At 44.7% G+C, this 13,532-nt stretch overlaps 3 protein-coding genes across 3 annotated transcripts in view; 2 read left to right on the forward strand and 1 right to left on the reverse strand.

Annotated features, from left to right (window-relative positions):
• The first annotated feature begins 1,754 nt into the window (after positions 1-1,754).
• SARC_08850 (hypothetical protein) lies at positions 1,755-4,330 on the forward strand. The gene has a single exon (XM_014297154.1). The coding sequence runs from the start codon at positions 2,001-2,003 to the stop codon at positions 3,537-3,539; it is 1,539 nt and encodes a 512-aa protein (XP_014152629.1). The 5' UTR covers positions 1,755-2,000; the 3' UTR covers positions 3,540-4,330.
• A 2,576-nt stretch (positions 4,331-6,906) lies between these two features.
• On the reverse strand, positions 6,907-9,162 carry SARC_08851 (hypothetical protein). Its single transcript, XM_014297155.1, has 2 exons — positions 8,796-9,162; positions 6,907-7,596 (listed from the first exon to the last, which is right to left on the reverse strand). The coding sequence occupies exons 1-2, from the start codon at positions 9,024-9,026 to the stop codon at positions 7,111-7,113; spliced, it is 717 nt and encodes a 238-aa protein (XP_014152630.1). The 5' UTR covers positions 9,027-9,162; the 3' UTR covers positions 6,907-7,110.
• A 453-nt stretch (positions 9,163-9,615) lies between these two features.
• Positions 9,616-13,532, forward strand: part of SARC_08852 (hypothetical protein) — a gene marked incomplete at its 3' end in the record, with an annotated part of 7,301 nt that continues 3,384 nt past the window's right edge. Inside the window, exons 1-2 of the mRNA XM_014297156.1 lie at positions 9,616-11,475; positions 13,145-13,322. Coding sequence (XP_014152631.1) covers positions 9,850-11,475; positions 13,145-13,322 — 1,804 coding nt within the window. The 5' untranslated portion in view covers positions 9,616-9,849. The remainder of the gene's footprint in view (positions 11,476-13,144; positions 13,323-13,532) is intronic.

Below are 13,532 nucleotides of genomic sequence, written 5' to 3' on the forward strand. Positions count from 1 at the left end.
ACAAGCATGTTTGCCACTACTATCCTGTAGAGTTACAATCTGAACATCATTAAAATTATTCTGGATCATAGTTTTAAGACCAAAATAAAAAAATATGTTTTAATACGCAAACAAATGTATGACTTTTTGTCAGATATGGAATACAAATATATACTTTAAAATAACATGCCATATTTGTACACTGTGCAATCTCACGACCATCACGACCCTTACAGTCACAGACGAGGCCTCAGGACTCAGGAACCCTGTACAGTTTTCTGTGAATCGCACAAAACTATAATCTCCTGTACCTGCGGGCCGTGGGTATTTTCCAGACAAAGCCCAAATTGGCAAACGTCAAAGACTGTGATCGGTGCACTCCGTACGGCCTACGTTATGAAGAACTCCTTAAAGGTTCTGGGCTACCCGTGTAACAGTGACATTGACTAATCCCGTTTTTCTTCTTGCGATCATTTTTATGCAGTAGAAAGCGAATAGATATCCAATTATTTATATTTATATAGATGAATTTACAGTCTATGGTAACAGACAATGTATTAAGAAATATAATAGGGATTAGGAAGCTATAGATTTTATGTCGGTGTTATAGGAATTCTACACGACCAGATCACGGACTGTGATATTGAGCGCAAGCTGTACATTGTATCTACATTTATGTCTTAATTCATTATCTCGTGAAGTATGGGAGCGAGAGCAAGCCAGTGCTTGGAAAGCGAGGTCTGGGACGGTCAGGAGTTATTCCGATAAGGTTAATAGGAGGCTAGAGATTCCATATCGGGTGTTAAATATAAGAATTCTACCCGACCAGATTCCGGGCTCGATAGCGGGGTCGGAGACGGTCAGGGGTCAATCTGACAAGGTAAATACATAGTGATTAGTGAGATCCCGTGGGTGTTGTGGATTGCGAAGGATCGACCAAGATTCATAGGTGGGACAGGACTGAGAACAGCCATAGGCAAGATTGCTATGGCGCAAAGAATCTGAAATCTGAATCTCACATCTCACATCTCACATCTCACATCTGACAATGATCTCACATCTTACATCTGACTCATCTCATTAAAAATATATTCCCCATCTCCCCTACTCTCAACTCAGGGACAGGTCCTCTATTCAGTTACTAGCTGGTGAAATATTTAGTAGTCTGACTCAGTCTGACTCTACTCCGAAGTCCGAGCCTCTGATGAGTCTGAAGTGAGAAGTCTGAGCCTTGATGAGGGCCCGAGGGGACAGAGGCGCAACAGTCAACATTGCCAAGAGTGCCAACACTGCAACAGTGACAAGTGTCAATAGTAACAAAAAACTCTCAAACTCAAGTATCATGATGAGTCATTGTGAGTGCGAGCCTCTATATACATACTGCTAAATACATAGAGAGAGAGGGAGGGGGGGGGGTTCGAGGGAGGCACAACTTCTCACTTCGCAAATTCACAACTACTGCAGCTACTAGAGAGAGAGTGAGTACTATGCTGCAACCAGCAATTACACCAATAGTCAAGACCCTCGCGAGCGAGTAGAGTTGTCAGTTTTATTTATGCTCGACTTTATGAGCTGTTATGATTGGATCAAAACCAGTAATAAAGTTTAATTCCTCTAATTTCATTCAGCTTCGGCTGATTTTCTTACATCAACCAATAATATTAGTGGTTGCTCGAATTAGAAGTGGTGCGTGACACTGAGTAGAACTTTAGAAGTCGGCATACATATTTATTACACATTATTTACCATGTATGTACGGACAGAATTCACTATGTCTGTATGAATCATACTTCAGTCATTAATAAGCGTTTTACTGTATATAGGCGTGTGCATAGGTATCGCGCGTGTTCAAATACTCGACAGAGTACCTTGTCGATTCACATAATATCAGGTGCTCACTGTTCAGCAGGTGATCAAATTTAGTAGCAGAGGGCTGCTGCTGAAGAAATCTGACTCTTCTGAACCAGTGAAAGGGGAGCTTTTGTTTCTGTACATATATAGCCAGGCTGTCATAACTCGCCATGTCGAGGGTCACGAACAGATTGTGGATACCACGGATTATCATAATTTCCACCTTACTTCTCATACTAGTGATAGTTAAGATCAATAAACCGAAAATTCAGAGTTATATGGAGCAGCACGAACGTAATAATAGCACAAACGACAAACACCATGAGAATGAGGGTGAATCTGCATCTGTCAAGCAACCTGTAGACAACAGACAGGATACGCAGGGTGCATTTGGTGCTTTTGTAGATGTCGTTGGTAGTGGTTATATGGCGTGGGTAGTGGAGGTAATGCATGATCCAAATTATAAACCTCAGGTGTCCCAAGCTAATCTAGATTCACAGGTTGACCACGTGATTGCGAAGAAAATCACAGTTGCGAACGCGGATAAGATTTCGTCGACAGACACCCAAACAGGTTCGGATGAGAACTCTGGCAGCACGGCGGAGGATATAGGCTCAGCAGATAGTACTGAGAAATCAGAATTGGTACGAGAAGGTATAACGGTTGGTGACAGCACTAGCACGCAAGACGAACTTACACAGATAGCGGTGACAACGAGCGATTCAAATGTGTGCAACTTTGACAAGTGCGAGCTCCACACGTATGTGTACATGGTTGTGCCATACAGAAACCGAGGGATGAATCTCAAGCGTCTGGCACATACGCTCGCAATCGATGCAGCACAATCGACGCTAACAAACATACACTGTGTGTGCATGGCTGTTGCTGATTACGACGATGTGGTGGTGGGCATGACCGCAGCAGAGGCACTGTTAGAGTGGCGAGAAAAAGGTGGAAGTCACCATATACAGTCCCTTCCTGGCACATTCTCGCGTGCTGGGGCCATGCAAGGTATTCTGCGAGACGACGCAAAGCTACTGACCACCAGCGAAGACGAGAGTTTGTTGTTTGTCGTGGACACAGATATGGCTCTTTTCCCCGGATTCCTCGACGATCTGGTGCAGAGCACTAAGCTACATCTGGGGTATGTGCCTGTGTGCTATAGTGTCAACAACGCGAGCGACTGGAAAGATGGCCTGTGGCGGTCTGGGGGTGCAGGTATGTTTGCTGCGTATGCTGCTGACATACGGAGGGTGCTAGGCAACAAGTTCCCCGGGGCTGAGAAGAAGACCTACGGCGACGAGGACTGGATGATCCAGCATGCACTCAGACATTACAAACACGCGCATCTTAACACTACAAGACATTGTAACCCGTATCTGTGGCATTTGCCCCACCCTCATGTGATTGATTGGACGGCTACTGCCGATGGAATGTCTGAGCCTGACGGACCACCTAAAGTGGACAAATTCGGAGTGGGTCCTTATGTAGATGAGAATATAAGCAAATTGGTAGACACCATATACAGGGAAGAGAGCTACAAGCATCTCAGCCTGAGCGCTCGGTGCAAAACCCTACAGAGAAAAGGCATTCATTGGTCCGGAAAATTCGTCAGGCCCGTTGCCGGCCGAAGGAGAGATGTAGCGGACACGTCTTTGTGGTCGGTCATTCACGAGGTGGTACTGGGCAGTGGGGACGGTCGGCAGTAGTCGATGTTCTGTGGTGAAATGACTGTGAGTGACTTCTTTGCATAGAATGTAGAGGTCACTTGAGGAAGTGGGTTTGACCAGCCACTCGCTGACCGCTCTACAAAACTGGCGATGGACATAGTGGGCCCGTGAGTACAGGGGTGGTAGTACGTAGTCTATTCCAAGTACTACTCGGTAGCACCAACTGATACAACTACAAACAAAAAGACAATCTCCGTGCACACTCACGCAGGGATGGACGAATCGATACCACTAATAGTGCTATCCCAGATATATAGTAAAAACGAGATTGTTTCATACTGAGGCAGTTGCTTCCCGACTGAGAGGGGGGCGTGGAAGTATAGCGTACCCCGGGCACTGGCACACACCCAGATGACACTCGTTAGCACGATCGTAGCGCACAGGACATCCATATGTAGTACATGCACAGTAGGACGTGTGTGCGTCGCGTGAGCACGCCAGATGTAGCGAGACAAGACACACATGTATGCGTGCGTGGCGTTGCCTGGTTACGCATGCACGACCGTTCTGCGTGCATACGCTCGAGTGTCGCAGACTTATGTCGACGTACAATCTGGTGTGCGTTAGCTGCATCTTTTTAAGAACTCTGAAGCGCTGTCTGTCTACGCCATACTTAGCCATGTAAGCAAGGCTATAGCAGTATCATGCTATCATATGGACATTTAAAGAACACACTCGACAACGATAGACTCAAGGGATTCTACGCAGACTATTGCGAGCCGACAAATCCGCAGAGGGCAGGTAGACTGGCAGATCTATTAAAACGCAACTCTATTTTGTTTGTGTGATTTCTAGTGTGCTTCACTGACTGGGCTGGGAGATGTTTCAGGCTGTAGTGTTTGGATCTGCGTTCCCTTCTGACCGCAATGCACACGCAAGTGTGATAATAATTCACCTACCAAGCACTTGCAAGTGTGGTTATAATTTACATACCAAGCACACGTAATTGTGGTTATAATTCACATACCAAGCACACGTAATTGTGGTTATAATTTATATACCAAGCACACGCAAGTGAGGTTATAATTCACATACCAAGCACACGCAAGTGTGGTTATAATTTACAAACCAAGCACTCGCAAGTATGATTATAATTCACATACCAAGCACACGCAAGTATGGTTATAGTTTACGCTTGGATGGTTATAGTTTACGTACCAAGCACATGGCGCCCACAGCTTGCCGTGTGCATACACACTCACCTTATACAAGGCTCACAACACGCAACTTGGTTCAAAATCGAAAACACACAATGCGCGCAATTAGTGCAGCATAAACACAGTTAAGACACAATTCACGCGATATGTGCAGTACACGCAACACACACGATATATAAGTGTATAGTATACAACATACGCGAAATTACAACGGATTCTACACAAAGTACATATCACACACGCCACACAAAATACAGACTAACACTCAGTAGACATAGCGCAAACCATATACAGACATACAAGCGTATGCACTATACGCGAAACTACAACGGATTCTACACGTAGTACACACCACACACGTATCACAAAGCACAGGCACACATTAGTAGAAGTAGTGCAAACCATACATATAGGTCACGCGACATACACATCACACCCGTTGCTGGCAACTTGGTTGCGCACGGCACACTCTTTGTATACATTAGGTACCTGATAGTTGCACACGCCACCTGTACCTGCACTACACACTATAATCATAACATAAGCGACAAACCCATTGCACGCAGCATACACACATTGTACATGTACTGTGCGTATTTGATATTCACACAATCTGTTCAATACACGCGAAGCTCTTAACGCACACGTTTTAAGAAACATACACGTGCTTCAAGAACAAACTCGATACACACACTATACATGCAACACACTCGAAACGCAAATAGCATGCACGACACACATTGTACACGAAAAACACACATTGTACGTCACATGTGTATAAAACACAGGCACATACAACACACACGAAAAACACACGAAACGAGCACACACGACACACGCAATACACACAAGACACATTGCACCTAACATGAGTCGAATACATGCAACTCATAACACAGAACCTACGAAACGCACGCAACACACAACACACACGAAACACGCACAGCACACACAACACACGAAACACGCACAGCACACACAACACACACGACACACGCAATACACACAAGACACATTGCACTCAACATGACATGCATATCATAACATAGAACCTACGAAACACACGCAACACACAACACACACGACACATGCAATACAAACAAGGCACGCATTACGCGTAGTATGTGCATAATATATGCAGCTCACAAGACCTACGCAACACACGCAACACATACGAAAACACAGCGTATACGAAAATACACACAAGGCAGACTGCACGCAACATGAGCATGATACATGCAACTCATAACACAGGATCTACGGAACAAACTTAACACACACAGAGCAATCACAACATATACGGCACACGAGATACACGCAAGGCACAATGCAAGTAACATGAGCATGATACATGCAACTCATAACACAGGATCTACGGAACACACGTAACACACGAAGCACACACGAAGCATACACGACACTCGCCATACACGCAAGGTACACATTTTCAGGTCACACAACAACCAACACATGCGAGTGATATATGAAACAAACTACACAGTTGCACGCAGTTACATTTAGCGGCCGAGAAGTCGCTGAACTCTCCTTCAGTGGCTCATGCATACTCTGCACTCTGGCGATAGCAATGGTTGTCATGGTACCTTCATCACTGAGCGCAATAACGTCACAAATATACGTGCGTGTTTGCTAGGAGATGCACTGTTTGCAAGCTCATTGGTTCACACACTCGGGATTGAACATAGTTAGAGCAGCAGATGAAAGGGCACGCAGATGCAAAACAAGGGATGCTCACGGGTAGTACAAAGATACACATTTGTTATTGAAATTGGAGCACTTTTCTGAGGAAGACATTCGTGGTTTATATACTATGTAGGCCAGTGTCCACACTTCTATTATAGTAGATGCACACTGTAGTGACAAAAAGCACACTGTTGTGACATAAATTCAACTAGCTAGCATGCGAGTGTGTAATGGATGTCACCCCCAAGCATTGCCTGTCCATAAAGCCGACCCGGGCGATATATCTCAAGGTTGCCAAGGAAGCATCCCTACGTACAACTACAAATAGTGTGACTGTGTGGTACAATAAGTGGGGGACCCTCCAGGGGACATATAGCGTACACACCAAGCAAACTAGCGAATCCCCATGCGCTGCAAGAACAGCAGAAGCGCAAAGGCAGTTGTACCGGGTATGGTCAATCGATTTGCGTATGATCACGCCATCGCTATTGGTTTGTGGCTCAACGGCCGATCATTTTATTGCACACTCTAGACCGAGCCTGGACTGGTTCCGTTGCAGGGTGTGTGGATTGCATACGTTTGTATCTAGATGGCAAATGTATGACAACGCGCCCATGCACGTATGATGTAGAGAGCAATTTGTATATGACGGGCGTGTAGGGTGTAATCCTTCGTATACACACACCGCACAGTCACATGAGATCGTAGTTGTTGACCCTCTGGAGGCCCTCGCTCGTGCCTTCTTTGGCCACAGCGCGTCCGTTGAGGTTCCATCCATCTCGCAGCATGGTATCGTTTAGAAACGGGTTGTAGTACTCGAACGCCTTCTTAAGTAAAGCGGGGTCCATAGGCCCCTTATCGTCTTTATACACGGCACGTACATCATCCAAAAAGCAGCAAGCACGCACGAAGTTACACGCGGTGAGGGACACTGGCTTCCCCTGACAAGTGCGCACGAACAAAGCCTTTCCCACCACTCGATGTGGTTCAAACCCCTTCTTTAAATCCGTTGTCAGGCGCGACGCAATTTGGTTGTTCCGTCCTCTGTTGACCTCGTCTGCTTGGTACGGCTGGGCGTAGACGTCCATCTCTATGCCCATGGCCGCTACAAGGGTTGCTGGGTATTTCACAAGGTTGTTGGCCTTGATGGTCTCTAGCAGCTTCTTGTGCCGAACGATCTAGAATGAGCAGAATGGATGTCAGCACATCACTTCATGTGGTAGCGTATTTTGTCAAGTCAAACATTACATTATATGTATGTGAAGTTGGCACATGTACGAGAATATGTGTATATACAATTGACTACCTAAAAAGACACGGTCCGAGAGCAGATACGTTAACTACATGATGGAGAGAATCTAGAAAATGGCTGCGACTGTTCATCATGGGCATCATGCACTCGGAGTACGAATATTCCTGATGTCAGTGCGAGCAATCCTGAATCAAGGGGCAGTAGCTACTGCAGCCCAATAGGAAAACATTTACTAAGATATGAATGTTGCTGAGTTGGAGAATAAGTATCTGAGATTCCGAAATCAGTGCGTTCAACTGCAAGCAAATTTACTGCACCTGATGTGCGGTATATACATGACGGTGTGTGTTTGTGTGAGAAAACGTATGATTGAACATCACATCTAGCTCAACACTGAAGCCATGTATCTGCAAAATACACGATCCATCTATATTCTGTAATCCTGATCAGCGGGCATTCACACCGAGTGGCGACACAGTATCAAAGTTCACTCGAATGGCGATGTCAATAGTCAAAAGAATGCTTCCCGTACAACTCGGACTCCCCCTGAGCATAGCATTTGTGCTGGGTCGATGTCACATAGTACACATAGGAGATCGATACCACATATCATTCCGACTATACAAATCAGTGTTGACCGTGTAAATTCGGACACACCTCTTTCAGCTTGTATTAGTAACTCAGCTGGAAGGTGTCTTTGGTTCCTCACACGTCCCTTCATATTTGAAGAATCGCATTGTGCCCACGCGCAAGTTCGCATATGGCACGCGCACATAGTTACTCAAAGACGTACGCTGCGAAGTGAACACGAACACTATTACACGTCCATGCCGGTGCCCGATCGATATTATAACCAATCCTTATTGACAGGGTACCGAAATGATGATAGTTCGCTTGGATGTAGGGTACAAATATCCGATAGTAGACAACGCGATTCTGCACTCACAGTCACGACCCGATTTCCATTTCAGAACTATGACAAGACTACATATCAAGAGAAAAAAGTATACTATTACTTCAGATATATTTCCCTGCAGGCTGCAAAGCTGTAACAATCGAGATAAAACACTACATTGCAGGTGATTGTATTGACGGACAGCACCATTTGATACTTAACTTTCATACCTCTATTTGAATGCAGCCTGTACCATCATCGTCAACTATGTGGTCCCATCCATCAGCCACTATGGAAGCAGGCTCAATACAGTACCCTGTGTTGTTGTCATCATTGTTCACCCATATGACCTGTATTTTGCCCCCCTTTCTGGCCTTCTCAATGATAGGGACCTCCCTTTCTGATACTTCTACAAACTTCTCTGAGTTCTGCTCAAACTTGCGCGTGCGTGGGGCGGACATGCCTATGCTTGTCACGTCTGATGACTGTTGAGTATAGCTGGTGTGTGTCGTGTTCAAAGTTAATCGTGTAAATACAACTGTGTGCAATATTTATAATGTGTTTACATTTTTAGGTTAAATCAACCGTACACAGTGTATTAAAATACACAAAGAAGAAGGCTATGATAAATTAACAGCTGTTGAATGTTAGTTTGTAGCTTTTTTTTTGTTTCTTTTTGTAAAATATCCAAAACCAAAACCAAAACAACACCAAAAACAATATTTTTAACAAAATAAAAAACATACATATTGAGCCTAATAAAAACTTGTACAAATTTAGAAGGCTAAATATGTATTCATTTTTGGCTATTTATATCTCAGAATTTGGAGAGCACCCCTCAGATTTAGGAAAATTCGGTAGGGTCAAAAAAACAATTTATGATGCTGTGAAGTTTCACCGGAAGACCCCGGTTCTTGGTTTTGTGCGCCTCCACACATATTTATAAAAAAATATCATGTTTAACCCTAGAGTAGGGTTGCACTCTAAATATACCTTGGAAAAAATTGTAAATACGGCATCTGCTATGAGATTCTGGTGAGAAAGCGTCAAAGCGTGTTTGGTCCTTTAACAAGCTGTTCACGATAATGTCTTTCAGGTGCCACGTATATGTGCAATGGTTTAGATAAATAAGTATATATATATATATATATACATATATATTATAGAGTATAGAAAAGACCTAGTTGGGCAAAGCTGCCTCCATACCTTCTTAATACATGCACACGTCAGGATTAGAGGCTTATACACACATCTGCACATTGTACCTGTCCAAAGTTACACACAATGATAGAAGCCCACGCAGTCTTGCAGGGTGGGCGACAAGCCTACTTCGCCGGGGAACGGATATGCTTACACATCTCCTTCAAGAACACCCATGTTGAACGCGATGAAACCATTCTATGGGCAAGTGCACAACTGTACTGTGTGCAGTCGTTGGCAAAGCGCTATGTAAACGTAGATGCGGCTTCGCATGCATACAAACCATCGTCTTCATCTCAATCCTCGAAGTTAAACACCACATCCACCAGCTCAATCACCACCAACTCACACAAACACAAACTACAATCCCAAACGTCGCTCGCCATACGAGAAGCACACATGGGCACCCGCCTCCACGCACAGACCCAGTCTGGCGCACACACGGTAGCCCTAAGTGCACCATACACTCTGCCACAGGCCATCCTCTGCTGCGACGTTAGCTTAAGCCCGTCTTCCAGCAGTGGGACGTATTGCTATGTAGCACAGATCCCCATGAATACCTGTGCATCTAACTCGGGTGTGGCGGTGCGGGTACAACACAGAGTGGCCGTGTCCTTTCAACGCATGAACGGCACCACCGCCCAGCTCATAGTGCCTGTGCGCGTGTTTGTGCTGCCCGAGAGGGTGCGAGAGTGGGTGCGGCAGTTTGGGCTCTCACAGATCCCATCCACCCACAGCCACCTGTACGCGCTAAACACGAAAGTGTATACGAGAGGGGGTGGTACTAGTCCAGGGGGTGATAAGGCAGCCACCCTAGTCGATGGGAAGGAGGGCCCACCCACACAGCAGAACGGCCGGCACACCAGCGCTGTGGGGGAGGGTTGGTGTAGCAGTGACGACGAGAGGGATAGGCTAGAGACGGGCTTAGACATGTCGCAAGACGACCAACAGGTATGGATGGACGTGATACCTGCACTCGACATGCTGAGTGAGCACGTGGCAGGCATTGGATCGTTTGACGATACCGAGGGGATCTTCCAGAAGGTCATCACCCGCGCCAAGAGCAGGCTTAGGGCGAGAGACCTAGCGTACATGCAGCAGCAGCAGCAGCTGGCACAGCAGACTGTGGAGGATGACGACGGCGTGGATGGGGCGGACAGCGGTGCGGGGGCCATAGCCTCGGCTGAGGAAGCACGTGGGTATGAACTAAACCGGGATGAACATAATTTAAACCGCGACGGCAAGCGGGATTGTGGGACCAGCACGAACGGTGCACTTGCTGAAGGCGATGGGATTATATGGAAGAGCAATACAGCATTGAGCGGAGGGGCGCGTGTGGATGTGGCCATGCAAGATAGTACTACAGGCCAAAGTGAGAGGCGAACACCACCACTAACACACACCAGCACACACCCACCCCCACCCACGTGCACCCAGACGCACTTGCACACCGACACCATCACGTGCGTATCACACACGGGAGATGTGAGCGTAGGGCTGTGGGTAGAGAAGGAGAACGTGCGGTGGCTTAAGCACACGCTGCAACGCTTGCACGCATATGTGTCGAGCGAAAGGCGCACAAGGCGATACAGAATAGGCGGCAGTGACTCGCGCGTGGGGGTTTTCACGCTGTTCAAACCAAGCTACTGTATCGGAGAGGAGGTGACGGGCGAGTTTGACTTCAGCGACGCCACGCTGTCTACATATATGGTATGTCTGGCTGCTTTTGATGATAGTATGTATGTATGTATATGGTATGTCTGGCTATTTCTGATGATAGTGTGTGTTTACGTATGTGATATGTCTGGCTACTTCTGATGATAGTGTGTATATGGTAGGTCTGGCTACTATTAATGATAGTGTGTGTGTACGTATGTGATATATCTGGCTACTTCTGATGATAGTGTGCATATGGTATATGTGATTACATTTAATGATAGTGTGTGTGTACGTATGTGATATGTCTGGCTACTTCTGATAATAGTGTGTATATGGTATGTCTGGTTACTTTTTATTGATAGTGTTTGTGTACGCATGTGATATTTCTGGCTACTTCTGATGATAGTGTATGTATGGTATGTCTAGCTACTTTTAATGATAGTGTGTGTACGTTAATGATAGTGTGTGTGTACGTATGTGATATGTCTGGCTACTTCTGATGATAGTGTGTATATGGTAGGTCTGGCTACTTCTAATGATAGTGTGTGTGTACGTATGTGATATGTCTGGCTACTTCTGATGATAGTGTGTATATGGTATGTCTGGTTACTTTTTATTATAGTGTGTGTATACGTATGTGATATTTCTGGCTACTTCTAATGGTAGTGTGAATATGGCATGTCTGCTACTTTTGGTGATAGTGTGTATGGTCGTATGATTGTTAAATGCACTAATATACTGCTAGTTGTAATCGAATAATTGGTATATGCGCGTGGTTTGTATTTTATTTCACCTATGATTGCTTGACTGTGCGTACGGAAGCTGCTGGTGCTGAATACGTATTGCTGTCTGTTCATTAATGTCTGGGTAATGGTATATATCATTTATATAATCGTAGATTTCATGCATTCATATCCGTATAATAAATATATGAATAATGGTAGGTTTCATGCAATCATATCCGTATAGTGGTATATATCATTTATTAATATCTGTATCATGGTATCAATCATTAATATCCGTATAATGGTATGTGTTATTTATTAGCATCAATAATATGGTAGGTGTCATATAATGATATCCGTATAATGGTATGTGTGATTTATTAGCATCCATATTATGGTAGGTATCATATAATTATATCCGTATAATGGTATGTTTGATTTATTAACATCCATTATGGTAAGTATCATATATTGATATCCGTTGGTATGTGTGATTTATTAACATCCGTTTTATTGTAGATATCATATACTAAAATGGTATGTATCATATATTAATATCCTTATAATGGTATGAGTGATTTATTAACATTCATATTATGGTAGGTATCATATATCAATATCTTTGTAGTGGTATTTAAATTTTATTGATATCTGTATGACGGCAGGTATCATTAGTTATTTTCCGTATAATGGCGGGATCCATTTATCTATCTTAATTGATATCCGTTTAATGATTGTTTGTGTGAAACTGTGTTATAGAGTACCTGCATCCCTGTGCGACCGCTATGGTAGATATGGCACTAGATGCGGAGCTGGGAATACCGATGTAATCATTGCCAGGCAAGGGCTGGATCTGCAAGTTTCACGAGACTAAAAGCACTATCACATACATTCATACTAATCTAATCGCACTCTAGAAGCATTACCACGTACAGTTATAGTAATCTATCGCTCTCTGGCTTTCATTCATGCTCTCGTTCACTGCTGTGGTCCAGGTTAAAGTATCACTCGAGGCCACTGAACTGGTGCGTGCACCGCTAGAAAACAACGGACAGCCCAAACCACAGACAACGCACTACTCCACCCAATGGGTCCACACCCACAATGTGCTGCGCTCACCCCTGCGGCTATCAGTGCCACTCTCCGTGTCACCATCCTATGCTTCGGAATTGGGTATGTTTGTGTGTGTGGTTGAATTGGGTATGTGTGTGTGTGGTTGAATTGGGTATGTTTGTGTGTGTGGTTGAATTGAGGATGTTTTATGTGTGTGGTTGAATTGGGTATGTTTGTGTGTGTGGTTGAATTGGGTATGTTTGTGTGTGTGGTTGAATTGGGTATGTTTGTGTGTGTGGTTGAATCGAGGATGTTCTGTATGTGTGGTTG

Source organism: Sphaeroforma arctica, assembly GCF_001186125.1.
Source record: "Sphaeroforma arctica JP610 unplaced genomic scaffold supercont1.839, whole genome shotgun sequence".
In the NCBI taxonomy this organism is placed as follows: Eukaryota; class Ichthyosporea; order Ichthyophonida; genus Sphaeroforma; species Sphaeroforma arctica.

Excerpts from the sequence above, each read along its gene's own strand:
- SARC_08850 (XM_014297154.1), top strand. The coding sequence starts at position 2,001 with ATGTCGAGGGTCACGAACAGATTGTGGATACCACGGATTATCATAATT.
- SARC_08851 (XM_014297155.1), bottom strand. The coding sequence starts at position 9,026 with ATGTCCGCCCCACGCACGCGCAAGTTTGAGCAGAACTCAGAGAAGTTT. Across the intron at positions 7,597-8,795 it reads CAGGCTGCATTCAAATAGAG|ATCGTTCGGCACAAGAAGCT; the intron begins GTATGAAAGTTA and ends TGCTCATTCTAG.